Source organism: Entelurus aequoreus, linkage group LG05 (assembly GCF_033978785.1).
Source record: "Entelurus aequoreus isolate RoL-2023_Sb linkage group LG05, RoL_Eaeq_v1.1, whole genome shotgun sequence".
In the NCBI taxonomy this organism is placed as follows: Eukaryota; Metazoa; Chordata; class Actinopteri; order Syngnathiformes; family Syngnathidae; genus Entelurus; species Entelurus aequoreus.
In genome coordinates, this window is record NC_084735.1 from 41792195 (window position 1) to 41806742 (window position 14548).

The window sequence follows — 14548 nt, forward strand, 5'->3', positions numbered from 1 at the left end:
CGATTAGGAGTGACAGATTGTTTGGTAAACATATAGCATGTTCTATATGTTATAGTTATTTGAATGACTTACCATAATATGTTACGTTAACATATCAGGCACATTCTCAGTTGGTTATTTATGCCTCATATAATGTACACTTATTCAGCCTGTTGTTCACTATACTTTATTTATTTTAAATTGCCTTTCAAATGTCTATTCTTGGTGTTGGGTTTTATCAAATACATTTCCCCCAAAAATGTGTCTTATACTCCAGTGCGACTTATATATGTTTTTTTCCTTCTTTATTATGCATTTTCGGCCGGTGCGACTTATACTCCGAAAAATACGGATGTTGATTATCGTCTCTGTTTAGTACTGGTAGCTGCAGTAAAAGTTGTGATTTAGAAATAAATGCAAATGTCAGGATAATATTCCCATATATTTTTTCAATGGTTTATGTCATTTTAAAAAACTCTTAAACAGGTACAACAACTATGACCGATCAGTGACTGACACCATCCCTCATGATGTTATTCGACGCTGGTATGTGGCTCATCGAGAATTGACTACGCAACTCAAGCGACCAGAGAATGAGCTGTGGGTGAAACTGACTCCTGGAAATGTAAGTTTCTCACTGCAGATACAGTAGGGAAGGGATTCATATGGCCCGACTCATGGGAGGATCTTGCTTGACATAAAGAGGGGGAGTACATTTTTCAATTCAGTCTGCTGAAAATTATGGAACGCGCCACACTACATAGCAACTGATGCTGTGGTCAAAGTAGAACTTGCCAGAAAACACATTTCAGATATTCAACACTCTGCAGCCATCTGGCAGATAAAGTGGATAGTGCACCCCACCATTCGTCACTTTTCATGTGTCAGGTAAACAGCGACAAATGGGGCCACATGAAACCTCTACCTACTGTAGTATCAATAATAACATGTTTGTCTTCCTTTAATACACCTGAACAGTTAAAAGAAATATACAGATGAACAGTGGTACCTTTTCGTTTAGTAATCCATTCCAAAATGTCAGACTAGGACGTAATTACACAAAGAAATCAACTAAATCTGTCATGGCGTGGACTATTTGGGGTTTGTTTTCCCGAGATGCAAGAAAAGTTGGATCGGACATGACGTGAAGGTAGGGACATGATTTATTTTAACACTAACAAAATGAACAAACAAAAAGCGCGCACAAGGTGGAGAACAAACTTGGCTAAGAAACAAAAACTAGCACAAAGGCAAAACTAAAACATATAAGCAACTTAATGTGACAAGAACTGTATCATGGACTATGATATGAAAGAGTAGCATGGGTCGCGGAGGTAATGTCGCCAGGACGACCAACAGAAAAAGACAGGCTTAAATAACAATGACATGATTAGTGACAGGTGCGTGTGTCCAAATGAGCAACAGGTGAAACTAATGGGTAACCATGGAAACAAAACAAGGGAGTGAAAAAGCAGGAACTAAGTGTCCAAAAACCAAACAGCACATGGCCAAACAAAAACATGATCAAAAGACATGACAGAGCCCCCCCCCTTAAAGACAGATCCCAGATGTCCAAAAAAAAAACAATGATCAAGAGTCATGGGAGGGCGGGAGGGGGACATGGCGGTGGGTCGCCAGACCAAATGTCCCCGAATCCACCGGGGCAGAATCAGGTGGCGGCGACGCGTAGACCGCCGCTGAACCTGACGAGGTGGGCGACCCGGAAACGGCCACATCCGTGGCCGACGAGGTGGTCGGCGTACTTGCCGTGGCGGACGCCCAGGGAATGGCCACATCCGTGGCCGTCAAGGAGGTGGGCGCGTCATCGTCGTGGTAGGCGTAGATGCGCGTGTCCTCGTCGTGGCAGGCGGCGAAGCTTGCCGTGGTGCGGCAGGCGGCAAAGCTTGGCGTGGTGGGTCAAGGCGTGGTGGGTCTTGGCGTGGTGCTTGGACTGGTACTTGGCGTGGTGCTGCTACGGGTGGCGCTTGGCGGCGTGGTGCTGCTACGAGCGGGGCTTGGCGGTGTAGAGCTGCTACGGGCGAAGCTTGGCGCCGTGGTGCAGGTACAGGAACCTGGCGTGGTGCAGGTACAGGCACCCGCCGTGGTGCAGGAACTGGAACCCGCTGTGGTGCAGGAACTGGAACCTGCCGTGGTGCAGGAACTGGAACCCGCCATGGTGCAGGAACTGGTGCTAGCCGTGGTGCTAGCCGTGGTGCAGCCACAGGTACTAGCTGGGGTGCAGCGACAGGTGCTAGCCGTGTTGTAGCGACAGGTGCAAGCCGTGTTGCAGCGACAGGTACTAGCTGTGGTGCAGCGACATGTACTAGCTGTGGTGCAGCGACGGGTGCTAGCCGTGGTGCAGTGACGGGTGCTAGCCGTGGTGCTGCGACGGGCGCTAGCCGTAGTGCTGCGACGGCCGCTAGCCGTGGTGCTGTGACAGGTGCTAGCCGTGGTGCTGCTACTGGTGCTAGCCTTGGACTTGGCACTAGCTTTGGTGCAGGTGGAGGTGGCCTAGCTGGGGGTTGCGGATTGGCAAGCCGAAAGACTGGTGGTGGTGGCCGGGCCGGAGGTTGCGGCTTAGCAGACCGAAAGACCGGTGGTGGCGGCCGGGCCGGAGGTTGCAACTTAGCAGGACGAAAGACCGGTGGTGGCGGTCGGGCTGGAGGCTGTGGCTTGGCAGGCCAAAAGACTGGTGGTAGCGGCCGGGCTGGAGGCTGTGGCTTGGCAGGCCAAAGAACCGGTGGTGGCGGCCGGGCTGGAGGCTCTGGCTTGGCATGTCGAAGAACCGGTGGTGGCGGCCGGGCTGGAAGCTGTGGCTTGGCAGGCCGAAAGACCGGTGGTAGCGGCCGGGCTGGAGGCTGTGGCTTGGCAGGCCGAAGAACTGGTGGTGGCAGCCGGGCTGGAGGCTGTGGCTTGGCATGACGATGATGAGCCACCCCACTTGAACAGTTCCCAGCCCTAGCCCCCCCTCAAGTAGCGGATACCAGACACGCTCCCCGCGGTCTGGAACCGTTTTTAGGGGTGGGTAGAGGGAGGTCAGGAGGGGGGCAGAATCCTCCCCTCTAAATTGTCCAAATCTTTCATTTTTTCCTACCTGGGATTGAGTGGGCGGAAAAAAGGAAAAGTCCTGTGATGTGGGCGGGGCATGGATCTTGGGGGGCGGGGCATGAAATCTGGATGACCTGGAATGATTAGCTCAATATATAAAAACATGTCTTGTTAAAGTTTAGTTATTGACATGGAGTCTTTGGTTGGGAGCGGTTGACAAAAAAGAGAGTTGAGAAAAAAAAAAATCCTGCTCTGTGATGTCATCCTGAGACTGTGGGGCTGGCAGCAGCCTTTTTCCGCCCGTAGGGGGAGGAGCCTGCAGGAGCGGCGTGTCCTGTTCGCTCACGGAAGCCTTCCTTGAGACCTTCGTCCTTGGCGGCGTTTCCGGGACTGAGGCAACGCGCTGATCGGCACCAGTTTTCCATTTGGCCCCCACATTAGATCTCTGCGCTCCATGGAGGAATAGCGCAGGGTTTTCGCCTCCGTGGCGCAGAGGACCTCCAACGCTCCCTCGTCCAACTCGTCCAAATTTCTTGCGGGAAAACTTTTTACTGCCTGGCGACATTCTGTCACGGCGTGGACTATATGGGGTTTGTTTTCCCGAGATGCAAGAAAAGTTGGATCGGACATGGCGTGAAGGTAGGGACATGATTTATTTTAACACTAACAAAATGAACAAACAAAAAGCGCGCACAAGGCGGAGAACAAACTTGGCAAAGAATAAAAAATTAGCACAAAGAAAACTAAAACATATAAGCACTTACTGTGACAGGAACTGTGGCATGGACTATGATATGAAAGAGTAGCATGGGTCGCGGAGGTAATGTCACCAGGACGACCAACAGAAAAAGACAGGCTTAAATAACAATGACATGATTAGTGACAGGTGCGTGTGTCCAAATGAGCAACAGGTGAAACTAATGGGTAACCATGGAAACAAAACAAGAGAGTGAAAAAGCAGGAACTAAGTGTCCAAAAACCAAATAGCACATGGCCAAACAAAAACATGATCAAACGACATGACAAAATCAAATGTATCTGTTTTAGCCACTCACAATTTTAACACAAAACACACATTTTAGAGAATAAAACAGGTTTACATGCAGGAAACAATGGAAAATAAAAACAAATGACGCATTAAAATGACTTTTACCTTCCTTGAAGACTCCTGTTGGCAAACAATGCGATGAGAGGATGAGAAAGGACGAGGACCAGAGGGCTGGACCATATTACACATGTTTTAAAGTCTTGCCGTCTGCTTCGGGGTCGATTTTAAAGTTCTATTGGTTCTTGGCCCTGCACTCTTCAGCATCTAATTGCTGCTGCTAGGTGACATCATACGCAAATACGGTGTTAACTTTCACTGTTATGCTGATGACACCCAACTCAACATGCCCCTAAAGCTGACCATCACGCCAGATTGTAGTCACCTGGAGGCGTGTCTAAATAAAATGAAACAATGGATGTTAAGCAACTTTGTGCATCTTAACGCTAAGAAAACAGAAATGCTGATTATCGGCACTAATACCACTTTAACATTTGACAACCAAACGACACAAAGCGACTCTGTAAAGAATCTGGGTATTATCTTCTACCCAACTCTCTCGTTTGAGTCACACATTAAGAGTGTTACTAAAACGGCCTTCTTTTTTCTCAGTAATATCGCTAAAATACGTCCCATTTTGTCCACCACAGACACTGTGATCATTATTTATGCGTTCGTTACGTCTCGTCTCGATTACTGTAGCGTATTATTTTCAGGTCTCCCTATGTCTAGCATTAAAAGATTACAGTTGGTACAAAATGCGGCTGCTAGACTTTTGACAAGAACAAGAAATTTTCATCATATTATGCCTATACTAGCTCACCTGCACTGGCTTCCTGTGCACTTAAGATGTGACTTTAAGGTTTTACTACTTGCGTATAAAATACTACACGGTCTAGCTCCATCCTATCTTGCTGATTGTATTGTACCATATATCCCGGCCAAGACTCTGCATTCAAAGAACTCCGGCTTATTAGTGATTCCCAGAGCCCAAAAAACAGTCACCGGGCTATAGAGCATTTTCTATTCGGGCTCCAGTTCTCTGGATTGGCCTACCTGTAACAGTTAGAGATGCTACCTCAGTAGAAGCATTTAAAGGGGGTCTTTAAATAGACCCCTTTTTAGACCAGTTGATCTGCTGTCTTTCTTTTCTGCTCTGCCCCCCTCTCCTGCATGGAGAGATTATCAGGTGACCACAGGTCGCTAGCTGTTTAAAGTCAGGACCCAGGATGGACCACTCCTCTTTGCATCAGTTGGGGACGTCTCTGCGCTGCTGACTTGTTTTTATTCAAGATGATTCCCTGTTGGCCTCCCAATGGACTGGACTTTCACATGAAGTCGGGACCCGGGGTGACGTCTCTGCGCCCTGACATGTCTACATGCAAGAGGATCCCCAGCTGGCCCCACTATGGACTGGACTCTCACATTATTAACCATATCCACTCGGCATCCATTGCACCGGTCACATCTGCGGTCCCTTCCAAGGTTTCTCGTTGTTGCCATTGGGTTGAATTTTTTCTTGCCCTGATGTGGGATCTGAGCCCAGGTTGTCGTTGTGGCTTGTGCAGCCCTTTGAGACATTTGTGATTAAGGGCTATATAAGTAAACTTTGATTGATTGATTGATTGGTATTATTCGTTTTTAAATGTCTTACTGGCCTTACACCTTCTCTCACCTGCTTTTACAGTGTCAACCCTCACAATCATGAGGTCTTCTGGCACATAACTTTTATGTTTACCAAACACTAGAACAAAGAGATTCAGGATTGGTGTTTTAAAAATAACGGTTAAATACACACCTTTTCAATAAGATATTTAACTGATCATTTTAAACTCTTTTTATGTTCTTAATTTTTATGCTGTTATTTGTATGTATCGCTATTATTCTCACTGCTATGTTTTTTTCATTTATTCATTGATTATTTATATTTTATTTAAAAAAATATTTTAAACGTGTTAAATTGTTCTTTAGATTGCGTTAATTTTAGTTAATTCTCCATTGTGGACGCCTCAAAGGTGGCGTTTTTCTCAATCCACGTTGCTATGCCATCCATCCATCCATTTTCCTCCGCTTATCCGAGGTCGGGTCGCGAGGGCAGCAGCCTAAGCAGGGAAGCCCAGACTTTCCTCTCCCCAGCCACTTTGTCCAGCTCTTCCCGGGGATCCCGAGGCGTTCCCAGGCCAGCCGGGAGACATAGTCTTCCCAACGTGTCCTGGGTCTTCCCCGAGGCCTCCTACCGGTTGGACGTGCCCTAAACACCTCCCTAGAGAGGCGTTCGGGTGGCATCCTGACCAGATGCCCGAACCACCTCATCTGGCTCCTCTCGATGTGGAGGAGCAGCAGCTTTACTTTGAGCTCCCCCCGGATGACAGAGCTTCTCACCCTATCTCTAAGGGAGAGCCCCGCCAACCGGCGGAGGAAACTCATTTCGGCCGCTTGTACCCGTGATCTTGTCCTTTAGGTCATAACCCAAAGCTCATGACCATAGGTGAGAATGGGAACGTAGATTGACCCGTAAATTGAGAGCTTTGCCTTCAGGCTCAGCTCCTTCTTCATCACAACAGATCGATACAGCGTCCGCATTACTGAAGATGCCGCACCGATCTGCCTGTCGATCTCACGATCCACTCTTCCCTCACTTGTGAACAAGACTCCTAGGTACTTGAACTCCTCCACTTGGGGCAGGGTCTCCTCCCCAACCCGGAGATGGCATTCCAACATTTTCTGGGCAAGAACCATGGACTCGGACTTGGAGATGTTGATTCTCATCCCAGTCGCTTCACACTCGGCTGTGAACTGATCCAGTGAGAGCTGAAGATCCTGGCCAGATGAAGCCATCAGGACCACATCATCTGCAAAAAGCAGAGACCTAATCCTGCAGCCACCAAACCAGATCCCCTCAACGCCTTGACTGCGCCTAGCAATTCTGTCCATAAAAGGTATAAACAGAATTGGTGACAAAGGGCAGCCTTGGCGGAGTCCAACCCTCACTGGAAACGTGTCCGACTTACTGCCGGCAATGCGGACCAAGCTCTGACACTGATCGTACAGGGAGCGGACCGCCCCAATCAGACAGTCCGATACCCCATACTCTCTGAGCACTCTCCACAGGACTTCCCGAGGGACACGATCGAATGCCTTCTTCAAGTCCACAAAACACATGTAGACTGGTTGGGCAAACTCCCATGCACCCTCAAGGACCCTGCCGAGAGTATAGAGCTGGTCCACAGTTCCACGGCCAGGACGAAAACCACACTGTTCCTCCTGAATCCGAGGTTCGACTATCCGGCGTAGCCTCCTCTCCAGTACACCTGAATAAACCTTACCGGGAAGGCTGAGGAGTGTGATCCCACGATAGTTGGAACACACCCTCCGGTTCCCCTTGTTAAAGAGAGGAACCACGACCCCGGTCTGCCAATCCAGAGGTACCGCCCCCGATGTCCACGCGATGCTGCAGAGTCTTGTCAACCAAGACAGCCCCACAGCATCCAAGCCTTAAGGAACTCCGGGCAGATCTCATCCACCCCCGGGGCCTTGCCACCGAGGAGCTTTTAAACTAAAGCTTAAAATAGGAGAGCCCACCACAGATACCCCAGGCACTGCTTCCTCATAGGAAGATGTGTTGGTGGGATTGAGGAGGTCTTCGAAGTATTCCCTCCACCAATCCACAACATCCGCAGTCGAGGTCAGCAAAACACCATCCCCACCATACACGGTGTTGACAGTGCACTGCTTCCCCTTCCTGAGGCGGCGGATGGTGGTCCAGAATCGCTTTGAAGCCGTCCGGAAGTCGTTTTCCATGGCTTCCCCGAACTCCTCCCATGTCCGAGTTTTTGCCTCTGCGACCGCTGAAGCTGCACACCGCTTGGACAGTGGGTACCTGTCCGCTGCCTCCGGAGTCCTATGAGCCAAAAGAACCCGATAGGACTCCTTCTTCAGCTTTACGGCATCCCTCACCGCCGGTGTCGACCAACGGGTTCTAGGATTACCGCCACGACAGGCACCAACTACCTTTCGGCCACAGCTCCAATCAGCCGCCTCGACAATAGAGGTGCAGAACATGGTCCACTCAGACTCAATGTCCATTACCTCCCTCGTGACATGTTCAAAGTTCTTCCGGAGGTGGGAATTGAAACTCTCTCTGACAGGAGACTCTGCCAGATGTTCCCAGCAGACCCTCACAATGCGTTTGGGCCTGCCAGGTCTGTCCGGCATCCTCCCCCACCATCGCAGCCAACTCACCACCAGGTGGTGATCGGTAGAAAGCTCCGCTCCTCTCTTCACCCGAGTGTCCAAAACATGAGGCCGCAAATCCGATGACAACTATAAAGTCGATCATGGAACTGCGGCCTAGGGTATCCTGGTGCCAAGTGCACATATGGACACCCTTATGTTTGAACATGGTGTTTGTTATGGACAATCTGTGACGAGCACAAAAGTCCAATAACAAAACACCACTCGGGTTCAGATTCGGGCGGCCATTCTTCCCAATAACGCCTCTCCAGGTTTCACTGTCGTTGCCAACAAGAGCGTTTAAGTCCCCCAGTAGGACAAGGGAATCACCCGGGAGAGCACTTTCCAGTACTCCCTCAAGTGTATCCAAAAAGGGTGGGTACTCAGAACTGCTGTTTGGTGCGTAAGCACAAACAACAGTAATGTAACCTTTGCAAACCAGACTTTCAAACCAAGGATGGCAAGGCACGCAGTTGGTAACAGTTTACAAACATTTATTTAAATCCCAAAGTGTCAAGAGCAGGTGCCATGACTGAAGCTGGGACAGATGGATGGGGAACATGACAGAAGCTGGAATGCTTGGGACCTTTCAAGGGACAGACTGAGGCTCGATTGCCCTGGCTGTTGACAGTGGTAGCAGATGAGATCCTTAACTGGACTCTTGTCTCAGGAACACTCTTTTGTCCCCTGAGGTGCTGTAACCACCTGCTTTCTGCACACCTCTTTGGTGTGACAGGTCGGCTGCACCTTGGGCTGCTACACAGTTGTTCTGCTGACTTGGCATTCGGAGTCCTTTACGAGCATTCAAGTACTGGTCTGCAAGTTTAGCAGCAGTAAGTCCATCTTCTGGCTCGTGTTCCTTGACCCAAGTCTTCATCTCGTTAGGCAGCATGCGAAGCATTTGCTCCAGAATGAAAAGCTCTGCGATGTCATCTTTGGAACGCTGCTCTGGCTTAATCCATCTTCTGTAGAGACCTTTGAGTCTGTTGTAAGTCTCCTTGGGAGATTCACCAATGAGAATGTAAGTTGACCGGAACTGGAGCCTATAAGTCTCAGGAGAGATATCAAATTTAGCAGGGAGGGCTTCTTTAAGGTCAGCGTAGACGTTGGAATCATCTTCCTCCATCGCATAGTAGGCATCCAGGGCTTTGCCGGTCAAGAGTAGAACAAGTCGGCAGGCCCAGTCAGACTGAGGCCAGACCCAGGTGCGAGCAATGCGCTCGAAGCGGACAAGAACGTTTTCAATGTCCTCACTCTGCTGGAAAGGGAGCATCTTTGGGCCTTGTCGGAGATGATGGTCAGGTGGCAAGGAATCTCTGGACGGCGCCGCTTGAGGACTAGGAGTTGGATGTGGGCGAGTTCTGAGTTTGGGTTTGGGCGACTGCTCACAACGACTATCATCAGGAGTACGGTTAGCATTTTGGTTAGTGAGGGAGTGTTCTAGGCTAGGCCTTGTACAGACAGTTTTTAACTCCTGGAGTTCACGGACCAGGACAGCTTCCCTACGTTGCTGTCCAATCAAAAACTCTTGGAACATGTTAACCAGGGTAGGTTCACCTAGCAATCTTTCACTCCTTGGTGGCTCAGCCGACTACCTAGCCTTCCCAGACCCCTTCCTATGCTGCTTACGCCTATCCCCAGAGTTCTCAAAACCTTTGACGTCTTCTTCAGACTCCTCTGTGTTCCACCCAACTTTACGCTCCTCAGCCATAGTCGCCCGGTCCAGCCTCATCGCTGTGGCCCCTCGACCAGCCATTTCATAAGTGTCCTCTGTCATTGCCACCTCAGACACTTGGGATCTCAAACCAATTCTGGCCCGCCCTCTGCCAGGTTTGTTGTAAACTCTACGGCTTGCCATCCCACCACTGCCACCAGTTCAGAGCCATAGTGAGTGAGAGGTTACAATTTGTTTGTTGAGCGCATGCTTTTCACTGACTAAAAAGATGCTTTTCACTGACTAACAAGATTACATGTTTGTAGTTTGTCCATGTTGAGCTTCCTTACAAATGTGCACGGTTTGAGAGGAAGTTTAAGGGCATATGGTGGGAGTGGTGGGATGGGTCAAACTGTCACAGATAATAATGATAATGATAATAATAGATTAGATTATAAAGTGCTTTAGAACAACCCACACCTGTGGTTTTACTCAAAATACCTGTTCTAATTTGGAAGAATTACCCAAAATAGTTGACCGTACAATAAATAATATGGTATACAAATACTTGGGCAAAATTTTGGTAACTATTTTTGTCAAAAAAGGAACAAATACAAAAAGTGTGGCGTTGAAAAACCGAGGTACCACTGTAATTGAACGACACACAGTTAACTGAGCGCTTCTGTATCCCTTTTCCCATGAGGTGATTTTCATCGACAACTGGAGGGTCCTTCATGGGAGGGAAGCTTTCACCGGCATACGGCAACTCTGTGGATGCTACCTGACCAGAGATGATGTTCTCAGCAAAGCACGTACTTTGGGGCTGCAGGCCTAACTCCAGACGAAGACAGCCCTTTAACTGGGGTACTTTTTAGCCATTTGCAAATTAATGCTGCATGGAATAGGTTGATTGGCAACACTAAATTGGCCCTAGTGTGTGAATGTGAGTGTGAATGTTGTCGTCTATCTGTGTTGGCCCTGCGATGAGGTGTCCAGGGTGTACCCCGCTTTCCGCCCGAATGCAGCTGAGATAGGCTACAGCACCCCCCGTGACCCCGAAAGGGACAAGCGGTAGAAAATAGATGGATGAATGGGTATTCTGTAATTATTTTCATTGTTGGGGCCATTGAGTGAAAAAAAAGTAACAATTTATTTGAGACTCTTTAACAGTTCAAATATAACTAAATGTCTGACACCCTAATAATTAACTGACAAGAAAATAAGGCCCAACCCAATTGTTTTCCTTTTAATTCGTTTGACACGATTTTTATCCTATTTTACTTGGACGAGAATTAAATTAATATTTTTAGAGTAATGAATAATTCATTTTGCAATCAAAAGGTAGACAGAATAGAGAGTAACATACTTTTTTGGTGAACTCTGTTATTTAATTCTCTCATTGGTGACAGAGCAGGAAAGGGCTGGGAATACATGTCTAATAAATTAAGCTTTGCTTCTTCCTACTCCTTTTCGGGCATGATGTAAAATGAAATGATATGAAATTGTGTGACGTATTAAGATGTAAGTGTGTTCATATTCGAAATAAACTAAAGAAAGAAAAAGAAAGAATAAAGTTTAATCTATAAGCGCCCTGTCATTCATTCATTCCGTTGATATTTTAACAAACTATTTTTGATTGTCACGGTGATACGGGACAAAGTGCATCCCAATTACTCTTGTTTCTAAATGTGTGATGCTTAATTTAATCAATACAGTTAGTATGGTATGTAGTGTGTGAAAAGTAATGCGTTTTAACATTGTGGTTCGATTGTGCCCCCGCTGGCATGATGGGTAACGGCAAGAAATACACATGGTCCTGATTCCATAGTAAGGGATAATCATTAATTCTAGTCATGTGTTCCCCTTGGTGCTGTACATTATTCACCAGGTCCAAATAATCTTGTCAAATCCAAACATCTCTGACAGTAGACAGCATGTGTTAGATAAATCTTCAATTAAATCTGATGAGATGTGCAGATGCACTTAATGTTGAGTGTACACGTATATTCAGTGTAGGCAGCAACCTCTTGAGCTGAGGACACCCAAGACTAAATACAGACGATGTTTTTTGTATTTCCTGTATGCAGCACGAGTCCTACTCTGACTCCCAACACTAAAACATGAGGAGACGGCTGTGGTAACCATGGAAACCGCCGATGATACTTAAGTTGTCGTGGCAACTTGGTGAATGAGAGCATTCAGACTGGATGTGCTGCTATAATCAGGCCGAGCATGGTGACCAGTCCAATCCATAGGTTCCTGTGATGACGCCAATGTTAGAAAAGAGAAAAGGAAATCAAAAGCAGTTCACACAATAATTGACTTTATTGTGTGAAATGTCTTCTGGCAGTGACTGAGAATGTACATTTATAACCACGAGTCCAATTAATAATGAACAATGTTTTTCTAGAGCTTAACAACAAGCTTGAAAAATGTCTTGCCTTTGTTGAGCCAGAAAGAGATAAAGGTTTAAGCTTCATAGCTCAACGAGCATCCTTCTTTGCATGGAGTTAAAGAAATGGCAGAGAATGCAAACAGTTGATGTTTGCGCCGCTGGTTGCTAAGCAATGCAACAAGCTAAACGTCCTACATTTAGTCAGACAGGTCCTCACCAGGCACATAAAAAGTGCAGCCATTACAAACATATTCTTAAAATAGTATTATTGTTATAATTGAAATAAAAACTGTTTTCAATGTGTATAGTTATATGTATAGTTATTTGAGTCAACATTTACAAACCCAAAAGATCAGATTGGCCCAAAAGGAAAATCCTAAATACAGACAGTGATCCGGATCACCCCCAAATTTGTTCTCAGTAGTTCCTCATCCCATTTCTGACATTTTTTTTAATCAAAATTCACCCATATTTGCTTAGCTATGTTGCAGACAAACAACCCTCAGCGAATATGCAAGCAAAACAACAGACAATGAGTGCAATGAGCATGCAACACGCCTCTCCATAATGGCTCTGTATTGGGGCAAAATACTGCAGCAGTGCCAGACACAACATGGTGACGGGGACCCGGATAACCCCCAAAATGTAATCACTTGTTCCTTATCCCATTTCTTTTTGATCCATGTTTCTAACTAATAAACGCACACACTCCACCAAATACATAACCTCCCCCCGTTTGAATCATTTTGCAAAAGAGATAAGATTATTGTGTATAAAACACAGCTACTGTAACGAACATGTCTTAATTGTAGAAAAGTTAAAAAGTACTTATAGTACCAGTAACATGGAAAAATACATGCTATTTATACATGCTAGTGGTGCGCCAAAGAACCACTTGATTAAAGTACAGAGTTTTGTTTTCCTATATTCAAACACAGTGTTACTATTTAAACCCGGGGTCTCACACACGCGGCCCGCGGGCCAATTGCGGCCCGTGAGACGTTATTTTGCGGCCCATACCTTAATATGAAAATTTAATGTTAGTGTGGCACGCGTGTTTTATATGAATGGCGCTTGACAGCGTCATACTTGCCAACCCTCCCGAATTTCAGGGCAACCATTCTCTCGAATGTCTGCCAATTTTCACCCAAACAACAATATTAAGGGCATGCTGTGATGGCACTGCCTTTAGCGCCCTCTACAACCTGTACAAACAGCGTGCCAGCCCAGTCACATATTGTATTTGGCTTCTGAACACACACTTAAGTGACTGCAAGACATACTTGATCAAGAGCCACACAGGTCACACTGAAGGTGGCCGTATAAACAAGTTTAACACTGTTACAAATATGCGCCACACTGTGAACCCACACCAAACAAGAATGACAAACACATTTCGGGAGAACATCCGCACCGTAACACAACATAAACACAACAGAACAAATACCCAGAACACCTTGCAGCCCTAACTCTTCCGGGCTACAATATACATTCCCGCTACCACCAACCCCCCCCCCCCCCCCCCCCGTACGTCGGTTGGGGGGTACATCAAGCAAAATTGGGAAAGAATTTCCCCTGAAAAGCTTCAAAAATTGGTCTCCTCAGTTCCCAAACGTTTACTGAGTGTTGTTAAAAGGAAAGGCCATGTAACACAGTGGTAAAAATGCCCCTGTGCCAACTTTTTTGCAATGTGTTGCTGCCATTAAATTCAAAGTTACATTATTTAAAAAAAAAAAAAAGTTTCTCAGTTCGAACATTTAATATCTTGTCTTTGCAGTGTATTTAATTGAATATAAGTTGAAAAGGATTTGCAAATCATTGTATTCTGTTTTTATTTACGATTTACACAACGTGCCAACTTCACTGGTTTTGGGTTTTGTATATCTTGTCCTCAAAAATGTTTTGCCCGACAGGCCTGAGCAGATTAGATAGTAGATAGATTGGTTCGTAGCCAGGCACAGAGCACAGAGGGAGAAACACACATCCATGCCCTCTTGAACACATTCTGGAGGCCTCAGTTAGCTGCATGCATGCTTGCATGCTTTATGAATGTCTGAGGCCAGAGTACCTGCAGGACAACCCACACAAGAGAACATGCACATGCACTGAAACACCGGATGACATTGTGACGGTTTAAAAAAACACCCCTCCCCCTTTGTGAACAAGTATTTTTCCGCAAGTATTGTAACCATCT

At 46.7% G+C, this 14548-nt stretch overlaps 1 protein-coding gene across 7 annotated transcripts in view; it reads left to right on the forward strand.

The window, feature by feature from the left end:
- The window catches only part of tmlhe (trimethyllysine hydroxylase, epsilon), an 86831-nt gene extending 73696 nt beyond the window's left edge, over nt 1-13135 (forward strand). For 4 of the 7 annotated variants that reach the window (XM_062048122.1, XM_062048121.1, XM_062048120.1 and 1 more), the window contains 2 exons: nt 466-604; nt 10663-11988. In XM_062048122.1, coding sequence (XP_061904106.1) covers nt 466-604; nt 10663-10794 — 271 coding nt within the window. In that variant the 3' untranslated portion in view covers nt 10795-11988. Of the gene's footprint in view, nt 1-465; nt 605-10600; nt 11996-12046 lie in introns of those variants that run through there. The other 3 variants (XM_062048119.1, XM_062048123.1, XM_062048124.1) reach the window with 3 other exon arrangements.
- The last annotated feature ends 1413 nt before the right edge of the window (nt 13136-14548 follow it).